Here is a 26174-nt window from a genome sequence, read left to right as displayed (position 1 = left end):
CGGTGACGTAATGAGGCGCCACGTTTGAAACTGCCGCTCCCGCATCGTGCATCTGTCTTTGCTTTGTTTAGATATCCAACGCCCGCCCCCATGCCCTGCTGAGAGTGTATGCCTGATTTCTATTGAAATTGTTGTTGTTTAATCGAATCTCTGCCGCTTCCTTTACAACGGAGTCCCAATATGCAGATGCGTGAGATAACACTTTTGTATTTTCGAACTGTATTTTATGTCCCTTATCTAGACAATGCTCCGCTATGGCCGACTTGTGAAGCTCCCTTTGTTTTATATGGCGCTTGTGCTCAGCACAACGCTCTGCAACAGTGCAAATTGTTTGTCCGGTATACATGCTGCCACATTCACAGGGTACGCCATACACGCCGGACACTCGAAGAGCAATGTCGTCTTTAACAGGGCGCAACGTATCTCGTATCTTGGGGGGCGGGCCGGAACACTGACTTGCTGCTAGTTGCTCCTCAGTATGGCAGGAGTGCAGTCCGTTTGGCCTCTTCTACTGATTCACCAGGTGTCTTTCATCGGCAGCCCTTGAAAGCGTTTGCGATGTCTCTTTTGCTGTACCCATTTTCCCCGAAAACACGTTTTAAGTTCTGTAATTCAGACTGTAGGTGTTAGTCGTCAGAGATTATCTTGGCTCTACGAACCATCGTGTTCATACCGCTTTCTTGTGTACAGAGTGGTGAAAACTATTGGCGTCCAAGTACCGATCAGTGTGTGTTGGTTTCCGGTACACTGAATTAAGAAGCTGGCCTCTTGCCTTCCTCTCAACCAAAACATCCAAGAATGGTAGTTTGCTGTGCTTCTCCATCTCGACAGTAAGTGTTGGGATGGACCGGGAACCAACACACACTGATCTGTACTTGGACGCCAATAGTTTCCACCACCCTGAACACGTTGGTTCATAGATCCAAGATTATCTCTGACGATGAGCACTTACAGTCTGAATTGCAGAACTTAAAACGTGTTTTCTGGGAAAATGGATACAGCAAAAGAGACATCGCAAACGCTTTCAAGGGCCGCCGACGAAAGACACCTGGTGAATCAGCAGAAGAGGCCAAACGGACTGCACTCCTGCCATACTGAGGAGCAACTAGCAGCAAGTCAGTGTTCCGGCCCGCCCCCCAAGATACGAGATATGTTGCGCCCTGTTAAAGACGACATTGCTCTTCGAGAGCCCGGCGTGTATGGCGTACCCTGTGAATGTGGCAGCATGTATACCGGACAAACAATTTGCACTGTTGCAGAGCGTTGTGCTGAGGACAAGCGCCACATAAAACAAAGGGAGCTTCACAAGTCGGCCATAGCGGAGCATTGTCTAGATAAGGGACATAAAATACAGTTCGAAAATATAAAAGTGTTATCTCACGCATCTGCATATTGGGACTCCGTTATAAAGGAAGCGGCCGAGATTCGTTTAAACAACAACAATTTCAACAGAGACCAGGGGTACACACTCAGTAGGGGATGGGGGCGGGCGTTGGACAACGAAAGAAAGCAAAGACAGATGCGCGACGCGGGAGCGGCAGTTTCAAACGTGGCGCTTGCCCCTGGCGCCACCTGACGTCATGGGTGCTGCCACGGGCAATAGCTCCGCTAGCTGCCCGGGTCGATTTACGCGCGCGCGCCACATTAGGTCTTTATGATTGTCTGCTGGTGAAGTCATCATGCCTGTATAAGCGAGAAACCGTAGCAGCCCCAGCAGTCAGTGAACTTCTGACGACGATGGCGGAGATGGTCATCGAAAGCTTGAGGATTTTATTCGAACTGACGCGGCTCGAAAATCGAGAACGTTTTATTCATGTATGCCGTCGCGAAAGACTCCGAGGACAAGCAGTATTCTTTTATTCAGTCTCGATGTATACCATATTTTAGTATTTTTGGTCTACATTTAGTGTTGTTAATATATTTTTTATAAATGGTCTACTACTTGTTTAACTATGTATAGCAGCAGAGAAGTGCCCATCAATATTTCTCTCTGTGGCCAATTTACAGGTCCAGCCTACTGATTTTAGTTTCCTTATTGTTGTGTCAGCTATTGTGGGAGTCAGCACCAACATAAACAAGGAAGGAGAGAAGTTGCGAGAACTGGTGGAAGGAATCCAAAATCATCTGTACAAAACGCTTTCAGATTAATAGAAACCTGTATTTCTGCTAAGGGAACACACATTATCTAACTCTCTGTGCTTCCTACATGCAATTGCATTGACAAGCTATTACTACTCATAGAATGCAGGCTAAGTAACGTCTTCCTATTACTCAGTATTGATGCTCTCGAAGTCTGCACCAAACTGGCCCAACCAGCGACGGTCGGCTGGTTAAATCAGCACTGAACTCTTGTCTTCCTGGATGTGTAGCGCTGCCCCGTCTTTCCATTGGCGCATTGATCAGTGGCTTCTTAAAGCCATTTCGTGGCGCTGCGCTGGTCAGTGTGCAGTCAATGCAGTACTGTGCACTTATCATGTTTTCAATGTTCTTTTGCTTCAGTATTCCATACTTTATGAAGCTTTTGATACATGCAGAATGTGAATTCCTTATCATTAGACATAGTCCTTCATGATCAGATATTCCTAATATAATTGCACTGTATTCCATATAGTGTCTATACTCATTGTTTGTTATGTGGTCCAAGCATACTTCTTACTATGTGAGTTTATTTTATTTGTTTGTTTGTCAATCTTTAACCATTTGTATGTGATTGATATCATCATGAGTAATGTACATGGGGTTTTATAAAATATGATTGCTATATTAAGAAAAATATTTACATACTCTATGGTACTACACATAACTAAAGTACATTTAACAATAGGACATACATGATAAAAGAACATAGATGATACATATTCATTCACAAGGTTAAAACTTAAATATGGAACTAAACACAGTTAAGTTACACACAAAGTTTCACATAATAAAAGAATAGAGGGCATACACAAAAATTTCACAGTGTGGTTAATAGTAAAATATGAGCTGAACATTTTTTACTTGCATAGTCATTATATACGTAAGACAAGAGACCAGAAGGTACAAAAAAGCTTTGAAAGAAGGTACCAATAAACAGTATTATGATTTGTTTAATAATTCAGCTCGAAGAGTTTTCATATTCTTTAGGAGTGTAAAAAGCTTTCTCTTTCAGCCATTTTTGAGTCTTATTTTTAAAAATGTTAAGGGAGACAGTATGTGCCTGCATAGGTAATGTGTTAGAAAGCTTTATTCCTACAAATTCATAGCTGCCTTGGGCTTTTTGAGTGATTTTTGAGTATGTCCATCTTTACTGCCTGATGAGTGTTATGATTATGAACAGACTGGCTATGGTTGTAACAGTTCAGGTTTCCCTTTATGTACAAAAGGCAGCAGTATACAAAAAGACATAGGACTACCATTATTTGTAATTCTTTGAAGTAAGGCCTACATAATATGACATTTTTGGTTATCCCAGAGGTGCTTTCTTCTACCTAATAAGAATTTCCCTGGTCCCTGGAATATTACCCCATACTAGAATACCATAACTTGTTCATTGATACATTAGAGATTAAGTGGCTTTATTGTAGTTATTAAATGAGACACGTTATATCTTTTATCCACTATGTCTGTGTTAACTTCACCAACTATAAAATATTTGTGCTGTCTGTATCTTGAAACTAGTAGTAGTATTAGTCAATTAAGTTCAGTTCCTGGTGTATGATAGAGTGATACAATTACATTTTGCTGTGTGTGTAGTACCACTGCTGCTCCTGATTCAAGGTCTACCAACAATCTATAACTATATACATTAAATGTAGATTGTATTTAAAATATATTGACCTCACACTATGTGCACTACTTGTTCTGCAATAACTTGTCATAGGTGAGCATGCAAATGAGACACACAATTCTGTAAGTGATCTATTTAGACAGTATTCATCAATGCAGAATATATTACAGTTAGTTTGTTTAATCCAGCACTGTAACTCATTATGTTTACTTCTGAATGATAGCACATTAATGTGAAGCAGAATCACCTTATTTTTGATACATTGAGGTACATCCCCTTCACTGCATTTTTTGATTTTTGTTTGTGTATAGTCATAAAATTGCCCAGAAATTTCTTACTCAGACCGTTTAAGTCTAGCCCTTGGGTTGTATGAAATCTATGGCCCATACCATTTACATCCATTATAGACATATTTTTAACTGTTTGAACATTTCCTCATAGTGTTTCTTTGCTTCATTGATTTTCTGGCTCATGCAGGACCACTGTGGTGAATCATATCTGTGCAAAATGTTAAATAGTAGTACATTGGTGTAACTTAGGAGACAGAGAGATTTCTTTAATTCTCGACAGTCGAAATGCGTTTTGTGTTTGTTAACGCCATTCAAGCCACCAGACAAAACAGTAAAATGGGTCAAGCACACGATAGGATTCCACCCATCTCCTTTGACCCATGATGCCCTATGTGATATCATGAGTTGACAATGTGAAGGATGTAAGTGGCCTGTTATTAAACATTATCTGTAGCTGTCTTAGTAACTGCTGTAAACAATGAAGTTTGTGAAATTTGCTGCTTATTCAAAATATATCGTGATTTATGAGAGTGTTCTGAGGGTGGAACCTGAGAACACAGCTTAAATTGTTGCTAGAGAAACTAGTAGTGATTTTATTTATATTCTTGTTTCTCACAAATAATTGGTTGTATCTCTCCATATATGGCACAATTTCCAAGAGTAAGGTAAGGGAAGAACTTAAAAACACAACTTTATTTGTTTTTTTGTTTTTGAACAGTTAGTTTTTGTTTGCATTTTGTCAGTTTATTAGATTTAATTTTTGTGTTTATCATTTGCTTTGGAGTTGTGTTTCAATATTTGGTTGTTTGCAGCATGATTTTGTGTGTGTGTGTGTGTGTGTGTTTGTGTGTGTGTGTGTGTGTGTGGTTTGTGACCTGCCTTGATTAATGTGGAGTTGTCTATGGTTATTAAGTATGTTTCATGAGCTTTTCATTTGTTGTGAGATTATAGTTAGTTTATGGAGGAAAACCTCTTTGAAATAAGGGTTTTCAAATAAATTTTCAGTTAGTTTCATTTCCTTCGGAAGGGGTGAGTATTCAATTCCAGTTTTTTTTTTGTTGCTTATTTTTGTTAAGTGTGTTCTGGAGAAATTTGTGTGTGTTGTTTTTCGATTATATGGTTGCTTTGGGTCGAGAGACAGGTGTCAGGTGCCGCTATCTTCATTTGAGCTATGTAGGTTACGCAAAATATTCGGTTCCAGCTTCCTGGTGTTTTTCCCTTTTTTGCACTTTTTCATTCAGTTTATTCTGGAGGAATTTGTGTGCATGATAGTTTTATCCCCAACCAAACCCAGGGTTCCTGCAGCTGTCTCGATGATTTCATTTCATTAGCTGATAGATAATGGTCGCCATCCTGAAAGATGTAACCAATCCATCAAAGCAGGCATGGAATCAGACCTTGTTCTACTCCAAATGTAATCCATGGAAGTGGGCTTTCTGACTTATCTTTATCAGTTTACAAACTTCAGCAAATGACGAACTTGGCCTGAAGACATGCTATGTTCATGGCTATCAATGAAAACTAAAAGGTTTCTTTTCCATTGTTGTAGTTCCTAATAACATCGAAATCTTGCGTAGATGTAAATGGAACTATTAGGATGTCACATTGTTTTTGTGCTTCTTTGGTATTAATCACCTCACTAGGGTTTTTGTAAAGGTAGTTTTATGAGCCTTGTTTTTGTGACACTATATCACTGAGAACACCGCAACTGGTTTTCTAAGGAATATAAAACATTTATAGCATTGCTCTCCATGGACTGATGAGGTAACATTCAGTTACCTATAGGCTTATCTATTGAGTTCTACATTCTCATATCGTTATTTCTGTGCTTAGTCTGTATTATTTTCCACTTACGGATCCACGTTTCCTTGTGGTTAATGAAACATTTGAGTGCACTGAATATACATCACAATGCTCTTTGCTGTTTTAAAACTTTTTTATAGTACTAAATGATTAATGGAAAATATCATATAAAGATGTGAAAGAAATACTAACAAAGAGATAGAGGGGCTGGCCAGTGCTTACCTCAGCTCAGTACAGCCGATAGATACACATAAAACAGAACCGAAAATTTACGTTCCTAGCTTTTGGAACAAATGTTCCTTCATCGGGGAGGAGAGAGGGGAGAGAAAGGGAAGAAGGGAAAGGAGATTCAGTTACTCACAACCCAAGTTATGAAGCAACAGCGAAAGGAAAATAGGGACGGTAGCAAGGATGGAGGCATGGTTGTCAGAGGGAAGCCAAAGATATTCTACTGTAAGTACTGTTCCAGCTTCAAACCAAAGAGGATGCATACAGAAGTAAAGAGGTATATAGTATAAAGATAAACACAACTATGTAGGATGAAAAGATGCGTGAATGGCTAAACAGGAAAGGGAAAGAGGATAAGACTGACGAGTAAATGGGAGTGAGGTTGTTTAACGTAGGTTCAGTCCAGGGGGATGGCGGAATGAAAGGACGTGTTGGAGTGCAAGTTCCCATCTCCGCAGTTCAGAGGGACTGGTGTTGGGTGGGAGAATCCAAATGGCACATACGGTGTAGCAGGTTCCTAGGTCCCTAGAATTATGCTCGAGGGCATGCTCCGCTACTGGGTATTGGGCATCTCCTAGGCGGACAGTTCGTCTGTGTCCACTCATGTGCTCAGAAAGTTTAGTTGTTGTCATGCCGATGTAAAAGGCTGTGCAGTGCAGGCATGTCAGTTGATAAATGACATGTGTAGTTTCACACGTGGCCCTGCCTGGAATTGCGTGTGTTTTATCAATAGCGGGGCTGGAGTAGGTGGTTGTGGGGGGATGCATGGGGCAGGTTTTGCAGCGAGGTCGGTTACAGGGGTAGGAACCGCTGGGTAGAGAAGGTAGCCTGGGAATATTGTAGTGTTTAACAAGGATGTTACGGAGGTTAGGGGGGCGACGAAAGGCAACTCTGGGTGGTGTGGGGAGAATTTTGTCAAGGGATGATCTCATTTCAGGGGTTGACTTGAGAAAGTCATATCCCTGGCGGAGTAATTTGTTGATGTTTCCGAGGCCAGGATAATATTGGGTGACAAGGGGGATGCTTCTGTGTGGTCTGGGGGTAGGAACATTGTTGTTGGACGGGGAGGAATGTATTGCTCGGGAAATCTGTTTGTGGACAAGGTCTGCAGGATAGTGGCGGGAGAGGAAAGCACTGGTAAGGTTATTGGTGTAATTGTTGAGGGATTCGTCACTGGACCAGATACGTTTGCCACGAATACCTAGGCTGTAGGGAAGGGAGCGTTTGATGTGGAAAGGATGGCAGCTATCAAAGTGAAGGTACTGTTGTTTGTTTGTGGGTTTGATATGGACAGAGGTGTGGATGTGAGCTTAACAAGATGAAGGTCAACATCCAGGAAGGCGGCTTGGGTTTTGGAGAAGGACCAGGTGAAATTCAGATTCGAAAAGGAGTTGAGGTTATGGAGGAAATTAAGGAGTGTTTCTTCACCATGAGTCCAGACCACAAAGATGTCATCTATAAACCTATACCAGGCCAGGGGAAGCAGCTGTTGGCTCTTCAGGAAAGCCTCCTCCATGCGGCCCATGAAGAGGTTGGCATAGGAGGGAGCCATCCTGGCTCCCATGGCCGTTCCCCTGATTTGTTTGTAGGTCTGGCCTTCAAAAGTGAAGTAATTATGGGTGAGGATGAAGTTGGTAAGTGTGATAAGGAACGAGGTTTTTGGAAGATCTTTGGATAGGCGTTGGGAGAAGTAGTGCTCAAGGGCAGAGAGACCATGGGTATGTGGGATGTTTGTGTAAAGGGATGTAGCATCTATGGTGACAAGAAAGGTTTCAGGTGGGAGAGGGGTGGGAATGGATTTGAGGCGTTCTAGGAAGTGGTTTGTGTCTTTGATGTAGGATGGGAGTCTCCGGGTGATAGGTTGGAGGTGCTGGTCTACCAGAGCTGAGATACGTTCGCTTGGGGCTTTGAAGCCTGCTACAATGGGATGGCCAGGATGGTTCTCTTTGTGAATTTTGGGTAATAGGTAGAAGGTAGGGGTACGTGGCTCAGATGGAGTGAGTAAGTCTATGGATGCCATTGTGAGGCCTTGTGAGGGACCTTGGATTTTTAGGATGTCTTGCAGCTCAGTCTGGATGGAGGGAATGGGATCCTGGGTAACAGCTTTGTAGGTTGAGGTGTCGGAGAGTTGACGCAGTCCTTCTGCCACATACTCCACACGGTCAAGTACAACAGTTGTGGAGCCTTTATCAGCTGAGAGGATGACAATAGAACGGTCTATTTTCATCTCCTTAATGGCATGGGATTCAGCTGGGGTGATGTTGGGGGTTGTCGGGATGTTCTTCAAGAAGGACTGGGAGGCAACACTGGATGTGAGGAATTCCTGAAATGTCTGCAAGGGATGGTTTTGGGGGAGGGGAGGAGGATCCCTTTGAGAAGGCAGTCGGAACTGTTCTAGACAGGGTTCGACATTGGGTCTAGTATTTGGGGGCTGTGTTTGGGTAGTGAAGTGATATTTCCAGTTGAGGTTCCAGGTGAATGAGAGGAGATCTTTAACAAGGGCAGTGTGGTTGAATTTGGGTGTGGGGCTAAAGGTTAAGCCTTTTGATAGAACAGATGTATCTGGAGGAGAGAGGGATCTGGATGAGAGGTTTAGGACTGAATTGGGACTGGTGATATGTGGCATTTGACTGTGGTTATAGTTGAGATTTGGTCTGTGTGGGGTATGTGCTGGGATGGGGAGATTGAGTAGGGTGGCTAGGCTAGGTTTGAAGCTATGAGAGGGGTTTGTTGAAGGTTCTGCTGTGGTTGGTGTTTGTGAGGGATAGGGAGAGGGACCCCACTTCTTAGGTGTTGCACTAGCACTGTGGATAGTTTTTTCAGGTGGTGTGTGGCATGGAACTCAAGTTTGCAGCTGGCTTCTAGGATGATGTTCCTGAGTGTGTTCTCCAAGCAAGGGTTTGAGAGGTGGAGGACTTTGAAGAGAGATAGGAGCTGTTGGGAGTGGTGGTTACATGAAGTAGTGTAGAGATTCAGGACAAGTTGGGTAAGGGCTAAGGATTGAAGGTTCTGGAAGTCCAGGAGAGACTGGTGGAAGGAGGAATTGCACCTGGAGATGGGAACTTTTAAGGTAAGCCCTTTAGGGGTAATTCCAAAGGTTAAGCAGCACCGGAGGGAAAGTATGTGGGATTGCAGTTTGGCTACGGTGAATGCATGTTTCCGGAATGAATGTAAATAATGTGGTATAGGATTAGGGTACATAGTGGGTAACTAGTGGGTAGGGAAATTAAATAACTGAAGTTGAAATAGTAATCATAAGAAGGAATAAAACGCGGAGGGAAGGACGAGAAAGATAGAAATTAATTGTGTTGGTAATGTTCAATACCAAAGGAAGACCACTAAATAAGAAAAATACGGAAAAAGTTGACCAGACCAAGCAAGTATGTCCAGATCAGGGGAAAAGAACACACGTTGCTCAAAAACAGAGATAGCGAGTGGCGAAAAAAAGATCGCGCGTGCCGCAAAAGAGATCGCGCGTGCCGCAAAAAAGATCGCGCGTGCCGCAAAAAGATCGCGCGTGCCGCAAAAAAGTTCGCGGGTGGCGCAGAAATGTCCCAAAAAAATTTTCTTGTGACAGAGAAAGATAGCTAATGGCACAAAAATATCGCCAGCAACAAGAAATCGACGGAAATGGATAATACTGGTAGGTGTGGAAGAGATTGTTGGCAGTGATTGTTGGCTGGAAAACAGCGAATAACGAACGTTAAAACTATGGAATGTTGAATAAATAAATCAATAAATAAAAAAGAGAAGAGGACTATAAACGGAACAAGATAATAGGAGGAAGATGAAACTAGCACAGTTGGTGACGAAAATATTTATTTATGTATATATAAAACACAGAAGAAGAGAAAGTGTTAAGATGACAGACGTAAGTGATAGCTAACAAAAGGGACAAAACAATGAAGGATGTGGACCATATAGGTGATCTAAATGATTAATGGAAAATCTCATATAAAGATGTGAAACAAATACTAACAAAGAGATAGAGGGGCTGGCCAGTACTTACCTCAGCTCAGTACAGCCGATAGATCCACATAAAACAGAACCGAAAATTTACGTTCCTAGCTTTCGGAACAAATGTTCCTTCATCAGGGAGGAGAGAGGGGAAAGAAAGGGAAGAAGGGAAAGGAGATTCAGTTACTCACAACCCAAATTATGAAGCAACAGAGAAAGGAAAACAGGGTGGGTAGCAAGGATAGAGGCATGGTAGTCAGAGGGAAGCCAAAGATATTCTACTGTAAGTACTGTGCTAGCTTCAAACCAAAGAGGATGCATAGGGAAGTAAAGAGTCGGTTACAGGGGTAGGAACCGCTGGGTAGAGAAGGTAGTCTGGGAATATTGTGGGGTTTAACAAGGATGTTACAGAGGGTAGGGGGGCCACGAAAGGCAACTCTGGGTGGTGTGGGGATAATTTTAGTCGGTTACAGGGGTAGGAACCGCTGGGTAGAGAAGGTAGTCTGGGAATATTGTAGGGATTAACAATGATGTTATGGAGGTTAGGAGGGGGGACGAAAGGCAACTCTGGGTGGTGTGGGGAGAATTTTGTCAAGGGATGATCTCATATCAGGGGTTGACTTGAGAAAGTCATATCCCTGGTGGAGTAATTTGTTGATGTTTCCGAGGCCAGGATAATATTGGATGACAAGGGGGATGCTTCTGTGTGGTCTGGGGGTAGGAACATTGTTGTTGGACGGGGAGGAATGTATTGCTCGGGAAATCTGTTTGTGGACAAGGTCTGCAGGATAGTGGCGGGAGAGGAAAGCACTGGTAAGGTTATTGGTGTAATTGTTGAGGGATTCGTCACTGGACCAGATACGTTTGCCATGAATACCTAGGCTGTAGGGAAGGGAGCGTTTGATGTGGAAAGGATGGCAGCTATCAAAGTGAAGGTACTGTTGTTTGTTTGTGGGTTTGATACGGACAGAGGTGTGGATGTGAGCTTCAACAAGATGAAGGTCAACATCCAGGAAGGTGGCTTGGGTTTTGGAGAAGGACCAGGTGAAATTCAGATTCGAAAAGGAGTTGAGGTTATGGAGGAAATTAAGGAGTGTTTCTTCACCATGAGTCCAGACCACAAAGATGTCATCTATAAACCTATACCAGGCCAGGGGAAGCAGCTGTTGGGTCTTCAGGAAAGCCTCCTCCATGCGGCCCATGAAGAGATTCAGTTACTCACAACATCAACTGGAAATATCACTTCACTACCCAAACACAGCCCCCAAATACTAGACCCAGTGTTGAACCCTGTCTAGAGCAGTTCCGACTGCCTTCTCAAAGGGATCCTCCTCCCCTCCCCCAAAACCACCCCTTGCAGACATTTCAGGAATTCCTCACATCCAGTGTTGCCTCCCAGTCCTTCTCGAAGAACATCCCGACAACCCCCAACATCACCCCAGCTGAATCCCGTGCCATTAAGGAGCTGAAAATAGACCGCTCTATTGTCATCCTCCCAGCTGAAAAAGCCTCCACAACTGTTGTACTTGACTGTGTGGAGTATGTGGCAGAAGGACTGCGTCAACTCTCCGACACCTCAACCTACAAAGCTGTTACCCAGGATCCCATTCCCTCCATCCAGACTGAGCTGCAAAAAATCCTAAAAATCCAAGGTCCCTCACAAGGCCTCACAACGACTTCCATAGACTTACTCACTCCACCTGAGCCACGTTCCCCTACCTTCTACCTATTACCCAAAATTCACAAAGAGAACCATCCAGGCCGTCCCATTGTAGCAGGCTTCAAAGCCCCAAGCGAACGTATCTCAGCTCTGGTAGACCAGCACCTCCAACCTATCACCTGGAGACTCCCATCCTACATCAAAGACACAAACCACTTCCTAGAACGCCTCAAATCCATTCCCACCCCTCTCCCACCTGAAACCTTTCTTGTCACCATAGATTCTACATCCGTTTACACAAACATCCCACATACCCATGGTCTCTCTGCCATTGAGCACTACCTCTCCCAACGCCCACCCGAAGATCTTCCAAAAACCTCGTTCCTTATCACACTTACCAACTTCATCCTCACCCATAATTACTTCACTTTTGAAGGCCAGACCTACAAACAAATCAGGGGAACGGCCATTAGAACCAGGATGGCTCCGTCCTATGCCAACCTCTTCATGGGCCGCATGGAGGAGGCTTTCCTGAAGAGCCAACAGCTGCTTCCCCTGGCCTGGAATAGGTTTATAGATGACATCTTTGTGGTCTGGACTCATGGTGAAGAAACACTCCTTAATTTCCTCCATAACCTCAACTCCTTTTCGAATCTGAATTTCACCTGGTCCTTCTCCAAAACCCAAGCCACCTTCCTGGATGTTGACCTTCATCTTGTTGAAGCTCACATCCACACCTCTGTCCGTATCAAACCCACAAACAAACAACAGTACCTTCACTTTGATAGCTGCCATCCTTTCCACATCAAACGCTCCCTTCCCTACAGCCTAGGTATTCATGGCAAACTTATCTGGTCCAGTGACGAATCCCTCAACAATTACACCAATAACCTTACCAGTGCTTTCCTCTCCCGCCACTATCCTGCAGACCTTGTCCACAAACAGATTTCCCGAGCAATACATTCCTCCCCGTCCAACAACAATGTTCCTACCCCCAGACCACACAGAAGCATCCCCCTTGTCACCCAATATTATCCTGGCCTCGAAAACATCAACAAATTACTCCGCCAGGGATATGACTTTCTCAAGTCAACCCCTGAAATGAGATCATCCCTTGACAAAATTCTCCCCACACCACCCAGAGTTGCCTTTCGTCGCCCCCCTAACCTCCGTAACATCCTTGTTAAACCCTACAATATTCCCAGACTACCTTCTCTACCCAGCGGTTCCTACCCCTGTAACCGACCCTGCTGCAAAACCTGCCCCATGCATCCCCCCACAACCACCTACTCCAGCCCAGCTACTGGTAAAACATACGCAATTCCAGGCAGGGCCACGTGTGAAACTACACGTCATTTATCAACTGACATGCCTGCACTGCATAGCCTTTTACATCGGCATGACAACAACTAAACTTTCTGAGCACATGAATGGACACAGACGAACTGTCCGCCTAGGAGATGCCCAATACCCAGTAGCGGAGCATGCCCTCGAGCATAATTCTAGGGACCTAGGAACCCGCTACACTGTATGTGCCATTTGGCATCTCCCACCCAACACCAGTCCCTCTGAACTGCGGAGATGGGAACTTGCACTCCAACACATCCTTTCATGCTGCCATCCCCCTGGACTGAACCTATGTTAAACAACCTCACTCCCATTTACTCTTCAGTCTTATCTTCTTTCCCTTTCCTCTTTAGCCATTCACGCATCTTTTCATCCTACATAGTTGTGTTTATCTTTATACTATATACCTCTTTACTTTTGTATGCATCCTCTTTGGTTTGAAGCTGGCACAGTACTTATAGTTGAATATCTTTGGCTTCCCTCTGACAACCATGCCTCCATCCTTGCTACCGTCCCTATTTTCCTTTCCCTGTTGCTTCATAACCGGGTTGTGAGTAACTGAATCTCCTTTCCCTTCTTCCCTTTCTTTCCCCTCTCTCCTCCCCGATGAAGGAACATTTGTTCCGAAAGCTAGGAACGTAAATTTTCGGTTCTGTTTTATGTGTATCTATCGGCTGTACTGAGCTGAGGTAAGTACTGGCCAGCCCCTCTATCTCTTTGTTAGTATTTTTTTATAGTACTTCACACATTCTGTTTTCTAGTGGCTATGTTCCATTAATACATTTTTCTGTAACCAGTTCATTCACTTGCTCATACGTGAGTCACTTTTGTTTGGACAGTGATATTTCTTCTTTTGAAAGATAATCGAGCCTGTAGAGTTCTTTCTGTTCAGATCATGCCTAATTCCTTTCCGTATGTTTCAAGCAAGACCATATATTTTGTTTTGTTTTATCACTCACACAGCAATATAGTGATAGACAGACCTGCAATTAAAGCACATTATTCCTTTACCTATTCGTTAAAACCTAATTTTCCTTCTTTCCTTAAGCAAGCCAATTCACACTGACCATCATGGCACCATCACGTTATGGCATCGTCACATCAAGGTGAATTCACACCATCCATCACGTGATCTTAACTCTCATGGCTCTCCTCAACTGGTTTTTCGCAGGAAATGCGATCTTTGCAATATGATTTTCAACTGTTCTTATGTGCAGAGTGCACATACACAATGCAGAGCACATTTTTATATGAGTGACATTTATTGAACTCAATGTGTGGCAGCTTGCAGGGACAGATTGTATGTTAGAGAAGGAAGACAGAAGTGCAAAACGACACAAAAAGTGTGTAGGTCCGAAAAATGTCGTTACATGGTACAGAAGGGGCATTTTACACACTATACAAGGATCTCAAGGGGAAAGGGATCTGCATTTGATATTTTAGAAAGTTGAAGTCTCAAGTTTTTTATTTCTTACGTTAAATTACACCCAGAATTGCTAAAACTAACAGTGTTATGAGCTGCCATCACATCCCATGAAAAACTGGTTTCTTTAAGGTTAACTTCAGTTGCTAGTCCAGTGCAAATTTTTGTACATATCTCCCTCAATAGCTTTCCCTTCAAGATTTATAGGTATTCTGCACATCTTGTATTTGGCTTTTAGTAGTTCAAAATCCTTATTTGAACTGGGGTTAGCTAGTGAAATTACATAAATGTTGACCACTGCCGCTTGCAAAAATGTTTCACACACAATCCAGAGAGTCACTTCCAATAAATAAGCCTGTCACAAACATATTTAAACAAACAACTTGTAGTGTGTGAAGGTTTCATTCCATTTCTTTATGAAACACTACAAAAGGCTGACAACACCAAGATAAGTTCCCTCTACAAATACTAATCCTTCTGATTCTGCCCATAGTGCTTTTTTCAAGTTGCAACCATATTGTAGTCCATTTCAAAAATATTAAATATGGTACTGGTATTAGTAAAAGTCCACTTTATAAATGAAGTACAGGTCAAGCAATTCAGTACGCTCATGTTGTACAGTTCACACTGCAAACTCACTGCTTCAATTAATTTTTCATAATTTATTATATATTTTAACAGAAGAACTAACAAAACAAAATAATTAACTATGAATAATGAACAACAAACAACTCATACCAGCCACAAAAACCACAATAAAACGAAATATAGAGATCTGTGCATGGCTATATTTTGGAAGGAAATGAGCTTTGGGGTCACATGACCAACAACAGATGGATGACATCAACTGTTGCAACTTTCTTCCCAAGAAAACTTGATGGTGCTGTGAAATGACTGATGGGATGGGACAGCCAATATTGATGCTGGTGTTTGAAATGCAAAATGGTTCAAATGGCTCTGAGCACTGTGGGACTTAACTTCTGAGGTCATCAGTCCCCTAGAACTTAGAACTACTTAAACCTAACTAACCTAAGGACATCACACACATGCATGCCTGAGGCAAGATTTGAACCTGCGACTGTAGCGGTCGCGCGTTTCCAGACTGTAGCGCCTACAACCGCTCAGCCACCATGGCCAGCGTTTGAAATGCATGGCAGAATGTTTTGACAAGACAGGATTTGATGTTATGGCTAATGTGAATTGGCTTTATAGCTTCCTTCGACAGACTAAGTCTAATTGTAATATTCAAGTCAATATATTCATAGTAATAACTATGTCAATGTCTCATTTTCTTGTACCTCTTCAATCTGATGAATAATTTCCAAAATCTGATCATTACTGTCTGATTCTATACAATATGAGTTTGTACAACCAGCCCTAGTTCATATTTCGCAATTAATGCATTTTATTGTAAAATATTAAGTACTGTAAAACTATGTATAAAACCCACTTTATAAATGTAATAGAGGGCAAGTAGTTTGGTACGCTTATGTTGTACAGTTCATATTGCTGCCTCACTGCTTCAATTAATCTTTCATCATTTATTATAAATTTCAACCAAATAAATAACGAAGTGAAATAATTTATAACAAATAACGATCAAAAAACTGATAGTAACCACAAAAAACATATGGCTGCAACTTGAAGTGAAAAAAGTATGCCGATTAGAATCAGGTTGATTAGTAGGTAGAATTTAATTGTATTTTGTCAGGCATTTGTAGCATTTCGTAAAGAAATGTTGTTTGTTTAGATACATTTTGTGGCAGGCTTATTTATCGTTAAGTAGCGCTCTGGATGTGTGTGAAACATTTTAACAGGTATCAGTGGTCATTATTTATGTGGTTTCACTAGCTAACCCAGTACAAATAAGGCACTTGAACTATTAAAAACCAAAGATAAGACGTAAAGAAAACCTATAAATATTGAAGGGAAAGGTATTGAGGGAGATACATGTATTTAAAAAAATGCACTAGATGGGAATGTAGCTTAAACTTAAATAATTTCCGTGGCATATGATGGCAGTGCATAACACTGTGTTCCTTTTAGTAATTCTGGTTACAGTTTGATATAACAATTTCTAAAATATAAAATGAAGATTGCTCTTCCTCTAGCTCATCATATAGTATGTGAAACCCCTTTTTGTACCACGTAATGACATTTTCCGGACCCAGACTCTTTTTTGTGTTGTTTTGCAATTCTTATCTTATTTATTTATTTATTTTCAAGTTCTATGGATCCTTAACATGAGTGTATCATTAGGATGTAGAATGTCAGATTATTAAAATAATAACCAAATGTAAATGGTCATTAGACTCACAATCAACATCATATGTAAATCTATACATGAAGTTCCAGTGTACAGATAACGACGTAGATTATAATGATAGTTACACAAACAAATTATAAGGCTTACATTCTCATTTACATAAAACATATTATTAACAATTGATATACAGTGCTACATAGTCATTTCTTATAGAAATGCTTAAAATTAAACATATTCGCTAATTATTACACATTGTCAAAAAATTTCAGTAAATGGTAGAAAGACCTATTCAAAAGATAAAGTTTTAGCTGGTTTTTTTAAAAATTTATTGTTACCTCCAATGACTGGTTTAACACAAACTGGAAGTTTATTATATGGTTTTATGCTTGAATAATGTACTTCTTTCTGTACACTGCTGAGATTTTTTATATTTTTGTGATGATTATTTTTACTTCTTGTATCGGGACCATGACATTCACTGTTTGTCCTTTTTGTTGTCTGATTATTATTCACAAAGCACAATAATGAAAAAATGTATTGGCATGGTAGGGTAAGAATCCTGAGTTGTTTGAATAAGGTTCTGCAAGAGCATCTAGGGTGCACTCTATCCAAAATTCTGATGACTCACTTCTGTACAATAAAGACTTTATTTGCTCAAGACTGGTTTCCCCAGAACATTATGCTATATTTCATAAATGAATGTAAATATCCAAAGTACACAGCTTTGATCGTTTTGACATCATAAACAGACAAACTTAAGCACATGGTAAATTCTGCTGAATTCAATCTCTTAAGTAAGTCGGTTATGTAAACTGACCAGTTTAGAGTGTTGTTAATGTGTAATTCCAGGAATGTGGAAGACTCAAGTCTCCATATTTCTCTGTCACCACATTTTTTTCAATGTTTTCCAATTTTTTGTTTGCTGTTAGTAACTGAATGAATTGAGCCTTGCTAGCACCGGGAGACAGACCACTGGAAGTGAACCAATCTAGAGCTTCTTTGAATATATTGGTTGTAGATTTCTCTATACTGCAGTTTGGTACTTTCTCCGTCATAATGGTTGTCTCATCTGGAAATTGGCTGCTGTGTGCTTTTTGTGTCACACATCTTGGCAGGTCACTGATCAAGATTAGAAAAAGTATGGAACCAAGCACCGAGCCCTGTGGTACTACACATGTCACTGTGCCCCATCCAGAGCAGGCTGGTGCCATTGCAGTATTAAATACTATCTTCTACCTTCTGTCATCTAGATATGATTCGAGCCACATCCCTACTTTATCATATAAGCCATAGTGCCCAGCCTTTTGTACGTAGAATTTTGTGCACTGTACAGTCGAATGCTTTAGACAGATCACAAAACATTCCAACTGGTGACATTTTATTATTTACGGCTTCGAGGATATGGTTGACAAATAAGAAAATGGTGTGTTCAATTGAAATACGCTTTTGGAATCCAAACTGATTTTTATTAAGGATTTTATGTTTATTAACATGATCCATGATGCTCTTGAACATACGTTTCTCTAGAATTCTAGAAAGACTGGTTAGCAATGAAGTTGCCCAGCAGTTGGAAACCTCAGCTTTATCACCTTTTTTGAACAGTGGCTGAAAAACTGTGTATTTGAGGCTATTGGGGACAGCACTTGATTTATCTACTCATCAAATAAGTGACTGAGAATTTCAAGAATAAATTTGCAGCAGTGCTTCAGTACTTTCATTAACATATTATCCACTAAAGTGGAATTTTTATTTTTCATTTGGCTTATTACCTTAAAAATCTCGTCTGTTGTAACAGAAGGTGTATGCATCTGATTGATTTTGTTTGGCACTGCTTTTTGAAGAAGATTGATAGTTTCGAGTATAGATCCTTTACAACCAGTTTCATCCACTATCAGGGTCAAAAAATGGTTATTGAAAAATTGGCAACTCTATTACCTGCATTTTCAATGCTTCCATTATGACACACTTCGATACTGTTGGTTTTTTTCTGAAATTTTTCCTGTCTCTCCTTTGATCACATTCCAAATAGTTTTTATTTTATTATTTGAGCTGTTAATTTCAGGTTTGATAAACATGTGCCTGGATTTTTTAATTACATCTTTTAGGATGCTACAGTACAATTAGTAGTGTTCCCTATCCTGAGGTTTGTTAGAATTTCTGAGTGAAACATAAAGCATTCTCTTTGTTTTACAAGATGTTTTGATTCCCTTAATGAGTCATTGTTTATTGAACCACTCGGGTTGGTAGTTCTTGAGGTTCTCTTAAGATATACAGCTCCAAAAAGGGTAACAAATTCATTCAGAAAAATATTACATTTATCATTGACACTGCTAGCCTTATATACGGTGTCCAATTCTAACTGCTGCAAATGTCTGCTGAGGGTTTCTAGATTCTCATTGTTGATTAGTCTAAACGATTTTTTGATAAACTACTTTTGTTAGCAGGGCTTACATCATGCGTTTTAACAGCCACCCATCAAGATCTGAAAGACCATCTAAGATTTGTATTACGCATATGTTATCAATTCTGTTACTGTCTATAAAGATATTGTCAATCAGTCTTGTGCAGTCCATTGTCACTCTTGTTGAAAAGTCAACAACTGCCCTAAGATTAAAGTTGCTCATTATATTCTCAAACTCTGGTCTATCATTGTTACAGGGGGGGAAATTTACGTTAATGTCACCAGGCATGATAATTTCTTTGGTTATTCAAAACAGGCGAGTTAAAAGTGATTCTACTTGCTTTAGCATTATACTAAGCTTTCCTGAGGGAGCTCTGTAAACTGTAACCACACAAATAGACAGAGTATTAACATGGAATTCAATGCAGTGAGCCTCAAAATGCTGATCTACACAATAATTTCTCGCATCTATAGACTTGTAGACTATATAATTTTTACATATATTATAGCTACACCATTATACAAATAATTAGCTGCTATGTTGTATTTATATAGTTACATCATCTCGATCCTTTCCTTTAAATGCTGTTCAGTAAAACATAATATATGGTCATAATTTATTGCATCACTGTCATTAATCCAACAGGCAGCTGGTCCAGTTTATTTCTTAGACTCATTATATTACAGTGAAAAGTATAAAATTTGTCATTTTCTAAACTTTTTTTCTGATGTCACTGTTTTGTTTTAAGTTGTAAATAGAAATTGTAGGAAGTGTACCACAAGTTTTTGACTAAGTTAGTCCTGGAACTGAAGCCAGGAAACAAAAATTCTATAGAGTTGTATGTTTCCTGGTTCTTGTGCTTCTTCTGCTTGCCTCTGTTACTCCTAATGATGGTGGAGATGCATCAGGAGGTGAAGGGTCTTGCACTGCTGAAGATTATGGGGGGACTAATATTGATGAAAAGTCTTGAGCCACTGATGAGGGGTCAACAACAGTTGAAGTTTTTGACACTACTACTGATGAATGCAGCGGTACAGTAATCATAGGTTTCATCACTGCACTTTGAGTTTCCATGATCACTGTTGCTGTGCATGAAGTTTATAGTGGCGACCCCTGCTGATTCTTCCATTATTTGCACTAGTATCGTTGGCGCTTCTAAACTTGCCACTGCTGGCAGGAGAATTGTGATGTTTTTTACATTACTTGTTGAGGGCACAGTTTTTATTATTTAGGCACCCATGGCTTCTTTACCCTTGTTATTTCGTTGCAGACCATGAGCTTTAAAATGCTCTCATACAGAGTTGCCAACAAATATGAAAGTGGCATTGGGATATGATTTACAATTTTTTTGTAATTCCCTGATAGTGATCGTGATTTTAATATTAACACACGACTTTTTTTATTAAATCATGCCTCCATGGAATAGCCACAAGAAAGAACACAGTACGTGTATTATTTCAAAGTTTACCTTTCAAAACCTCATTGCTCGCCTACTCTCATCAAGTAAACGTCGTTTGCATCTCCTATCGCAATACAGTTGCTCCCAGATTGTAAGGAACTTCCACAGCTTTTAAAGACTTTCAGATAAAGGCGCCCATCATTTTCCAGTTCCAGTTGTGTCAAGTCTTTGTTGAGCATTACACAAAATTTCGGTGATTCTTCTACCAGGGCTATCTGCAAAAAAAATGTATTTTGCAATTATTCTTCTGTGCATGGATACATGTACGACTGACTTTTTTCCCACTTTTGTACGAGATTTCTCACTATTTTCACAATCGCTAATTTTTATTGTAGTGCTTTTCGTTCGTATTTAGAGAAGAATATCAAATGTGTTATACCTTTTTATCACCAATTTCTCAGTCCTTCGCACTAAGCAAGCTGAGTTCTTAGGCCTAATATATCTTTCCTGTTGGCTGTCGTCCTGTACATATTCATCAATGTTGTGTTGCGTTAATACTGATTTAATATCCCGTACATAATTTTCTGTTACTGAAAATTCATTACTGAGTGCTTCTAACACATGTTCTTCCAAACCAGCATTAAGTTTCGTGTTCACAATTTTTTAACGGTTATAGTCTGTTATACCACATTCACACGAGAAATTTATCGTATTGAAATTCGCCAATTCGTCAGGTGAGCCCAGAAATGTATCACTATGCAATTTCGGTCATCTTTTATCATCGTTTTTTCACGCACTATTCAGTTTACGTTAATTACATTCGGATGTTTAACAGAGCGATTTGCAACTATGTCTACACATTATGCTGTCTTCCTCCTCTAACATGCAAGCTATCCCTGCAAGATGCAAACCATTTGAGTCCAATAAATGTCATTTTCGTACAAATGTGAACTCCAGCGTCCACGTATATAAGCTATCACGTTGTGTATGTGCACTTCGCGAGTAAAAAAGTTGAAACTCATGTTAAGAAGACTGCAAATAACGCGAAAAAATAAAAAAAGGTCAACCGTGGAAGTTGAGATCACGTAACTTGAATTGACATGAAATGCCGTGGCGTGACGAACAGTGTGAATGCACCTTGACGTGACAGCTCCGTGGCGCGGCGGTGCCCTTACTGCCAGTGTGATCTGGCCTTAATACATTGTCATTTTTCGTAATCATACAAGTATAACAATGTATTTGTAAACACATTACTAAAATGTGTTTCATCAGAACTTTCATTTGATTTTAAAATGCTTGAAGTTACATCACATTAAACTTCCTGCAAATAAAGGACTCGTATAAGTTAAGGGGAGCCTTCCTAAGGACTGCACCTTAAACACTGGTTTATAAGTGCTAAATTCCAGTACCTGTACTAAAAATCTGTGCGAGCGAGTGTCTGTCGATTTAACGATATATCGATTTAAATTGTCCTTGGATAATGAAACGTCTTTCGTATATAAAATGTTGTGAAATGGCGGGAATTGTAGACGAACGTAGCGAAGTGTACAAATGTGCGTTTATGACAGTTTGACATACATGCGTTAAAGTTTTGGGACTGGTTTTGTTGAAATATCTACCGTAAACTCAGGTGAAATACAGGGAAGACTGTGTCGTCGGATGTAATTGTATTGCGTTATGTAAATTGGTAGACGGTTCTTTGTTGTGTGCCGAAATCAAACTATGCGATTAAATAGTGAAGATAATATTAATAGGTACGTGTCAACTATTGCCTCTTCAACTACTGTCTGACTATATATTCAGGTTGCTCAGTGTTAGATGTTAACATCTACGAATTTAGAGAAAAGCAAAGTGGGCCCTTTCGATTTACTCTTGTTACTTACATGTGCATTTCATTACATTTTATACGCTTTATCGTAGTTGAGTCGTAGAAGAAATAAAGACACTGCGTTGTACCGAGGATCCATACGATAGTGGTTTCAAATATGAGGACGGGGAATTCTGTTAAAAGATCGTCGCTGCGTGCAGCCTCTCCTCAAAGTGACGAATCGCCGGAGAAGATAAGAAGAATGTCATTAAGGCTGAAAGGTACAGCAAGAAAAACAAAATCTGTTAAAAATGACACCTCTTCTTTACGTGCTGTCATTTCTGATAATGATGAAGCGCTGGAGAAGATAAGAGTGTCAACAAGACAAAAAGGTACAGTAGAAAAGACAAAGTCAATTAAAAAAGACAGATCTTTGTGTCCAGTCTCTTCCGATAGCGAAGAATCGGCAGAGATGATACGAAGAATGTCACCAAAACAGAAAGGTATAGGAAGAAAAACAAGATCTATTAGAAGTGAGATGTCTTCGTTGCATGTGGTCCCCTCGGATAATGAGTCGCCAGGGAAGACGAGAAGATTGTCACCAAGACAAAAAGGTACAGGAGAAAAGACAAAGCCAGTTAAAAAAGACAGATCTTCATTACGTTCAATCTCTTTGGATAGTGACGAATCGCCAGAGAAGATAAGAAGAATGTCATCAAGACAGACAGGTATAGGAAGAAAAACAAGATCTATTAGAAGTGACAGATCTGTGTTGCATGTGGTCTCTTCGGATAATAATGAGTTACTGGAGAAGATGAGAAGAGTATCACCAAGACAAAAAGGTACGGGAGAAAATACAATGTCAATTAAAAAGGACATATCAGTACGTTCAGTCTCTTTGGATAGTGACAAATCGCCGGAGAAGATAAGAAGAATGTCATTAAGACAGGAAGGTGTAGGAAGAAAAACAAGATCTATTAGAAGTGACAGAAGTGTGGTCTCTTCGGATAATAATGAATCGCCGGAGAAGATGAGAAGAGAGTCACCAAGACGAGGTACAGGAGGAAAAACAAAATCAATTAAAAATGACAGATCTTCATTGGATGTAGTCTCTTCTGATAGTGAGGAATCACTGGAGGAGATAAGAGCATCATCAAGGCAGAAATATAGAAGAGGAAAGCCAGCAATTAAAAATGACAGTTTAAGTTCTTCAGACAAAGGTTACGGTGGTAGTTCATGCGGAGATGATGCTGATTGCCAAGGAAGAGAAGAAAAGAATGCCTCAGATTCTGGAGTTCTGTGGGCTAAAAGACGCAAGAGTGAAGGTGTGCCTGATGAATCATCAGAAAGTAGTTCTGATGACTTTCTTGTGCCAACACAGTCAATTGACTTAAACTCTGATTTCTTCAAGATTGAGAAAAAAGAGGTAGCTTCGGACCTTTGTGTGGTAGAAACTAGTATTCTTGCTAGCATAAACAGGTTAAGTGAATCTGACGACTCAGATGATTTGCAAGATTCGACAGCTGATGAAATGGAAACAGCGGCAAGCAAGCAAGGACTGCAGAAAGGAAATGACATGCTCAAGGATGAACATTATTCTGCTGGACCACTGAGCATAAGGGTGGAGGATGTTACTGGCGTTAAACCACCTTCAGTTGGAAGACGAAAGAAGACATTTAATGCAAAACTGCAAAAGGCTTCTGATAAGTGCAGTAAACCAGAGAAAAGTCAGCAAGAAAAGGCACTGGTTAAATCCAGCCATTTTAGAGTTGAAACCTCTACCCCTGATGTAAGTAAATGGGATGTTTCACAACTGTTGGCTTTGGGAGAGGGTCTGGACCCTAAACCTAAATCTGTCAGGAAAACAAAAAAAAGGAATATTTCGAAGGATATTGTGGAAAGTGAAGAAGAAGGAAGTAGTGAATGGGAAGAAGTAGATACCAGTACTTTCAAAGGGCAGGAGATTAAACACACCATTCCTAAAGAAGGTATTGCTGTTACTGTGCAGGTTCCCAACATGCATCAGAAAAAGAAGAAGAAAGGCGTTGATGTGGCAGCGTATGTAAGGCGTCAAATAAATAGAGTACGGAGGGATATACAAATTCTTATGCATAAGGCACATTTGTTATGTTGGGTTGCTCATGGAAATTATGTGAATAAAATTTTGAATTCAGAAATGCTAATGGCATTGTCATTGTCCTTGGTACCTTCAAAGTACTGTTATACTGACAGACATATAGATCTTGCCAATTTGAAACGAATTGTTCAATGGTTTTCAAAAACTGTGGCAGTACAAGAAAATGTTGATGATAAAGAAGACCTCTTCATTTCATTGCAGGCACAATTTCAAAAGAAGGCCGCAAAATCAAGAAAAGACATGGTACTGATGTTCGTGTGTGTGTTGCGCTCTTTAGGAATTAACACAAGGCTTGTAATATCTCTGCAGCCCCTGCCACTAAAGCCACCACGGTCAGAAATAAGTAACTTAACTTTAAAAAAAACAACTTCAAAAGGCAAAAAAATAAAGGGAGAGTTGAAAAAGAAAGCACAATCTGGGAGAAAAAAGGATGCACCAAATACTTCAAAAGGTCTCATGGGAGAAGAAAGAGAGAGTGTGACTGATGAAGAAGCTATGAGGTTTATTAAAGAAGGAGCTGCAAAGAAAGTGGCGCAGTCAGGGAAGTCTAATCAGAAAACAAGCAGTGAAAATCCTGTAGGCACTAGAAAAAATTTAAAGTTTGACTCTGCAAGTGATTCGAGCCGATCTTTGAGAATCAGGAGATCTGTTATAAAGTATGCAGATGATGGTGACACCACAGACAGTGATGAAGAAAAAATTCAGTCTGAACAAGAAAGCATCATGGAAACAAAAATTGCTAATACAAATTCTACAGGTTCCAAGAAAACCATCAGTATCAATGCTGAAAAGATAATTGCAAAAGATACAAAGGAGAATAAAGCAAGCACCTCTTGTACAATAGCACATTCTTTCAGTAGTGAAAGTGATTCTACTGCTGAGATTAAAGTTCAGAAAAAACGAAAAGGAAAAACTGACCGTAGGGTATTATCTTCTGATGCAGAATCTGATGAAACTCCTACAGCAGACACAAAGAAGAAAAAGAAGAAGAAGAAAGACGGATGTGACGTGTGGTTAGAGGTGTTTTTGGAATCTGAAGAGAAATGGATCTGCGTGGATGTCTATCATCGACAGATTCACTGTGTGCAAGAACTTGCTGTAAGTAACTCATTTCTCCTGTAAGCAGTTGCAGCCTGTATGAAAATTTTGTTTTTGCAATCATAAATAAAATTTGCTAACACAGCAACTTCTTATGATGAGAAAAAAGAGACATAAGTATATTAGAAAGCTGCAAAATGGAAGTCTTATTTCCAGATATAGGCTGCGGTTGGACCAATTTAATTTCCTGTCAAGGTTCTCACCCAAGAACTCAGCAGAGTCCACATGCTGTATTTGTCCATTACACTTATTTTATATCCTCATGTTCTTTCCGTGTCACATGAAACTGTACGTAATAAGTTCTATCGGCATGCAAAGAGTTAAACCATATGGGAATATTATGAAAAGCATTATTAGCAGAGGTTTCCAGGTTTTTTTCGTGCTATTTGATCTATTCAGAGAAGTGTATCTTCAGCAAAGAGGGTTAACGTGCTCACTGAGGTGGTACAGTGTGAGGAGTAGATCCAACCTGTCGATTTTGACCTGTGATATAAAGCTGTTGTGGTGGGTGACATCATTACGGCGCGGAGTTTGGTTAGCGAGTTTGGTGTGATTGTAGATGTCTTTATGTTGCTGTTCGTGGTGTGT

At 40.3% G+C, this 26174-nt stretch overlaps 1 protein-coding gene across 2 annotated transcripts in view; it reads left to right on the top strand.

The window, feature by feature from the left end:
- The first annotated feature begins 22307 nt into the window (after positions 1-22307).
- Positions 22308-26174, top strand: part of LOC124622648 (DNA repair protein complementing XP-C cells homolog) — a 124946-nt gene continuing 121079 nt past the window's right edge. For both annotated transcript variants that reach the window (XM_047148426.1, XM_047148427.1), the window contains exon 1: positions 22308-25586. In XM_047148426.1, coding sequence (XP_047004382.1) covers positions 22530-25586 — 3057 coding nt within the window. In that variant the 5' untranslated portion in view covers positions 22308-22529. The remainder of the gene's footprint in view (positions 25587-26174) is intronic.

Source organism: Schistocerca americana, chromosome 7 (genome assembly GCF_021461395.2).
Source record: "Schistocerca americana isolate TAMUIC-IGC-003095 chromosome 7, iqSchAmer2.1, whole genome shotgun sequence".
Classification (NCBI taxonomy): Eukaryota; Metazoa; Arthropoda; class Insecta; order Orthoptera; family Acrididae; genus Schistocerca; species Schistocerca americana.
This window is presented reverse-complemented; position numbering and strand designations above follow the sequence as displayed.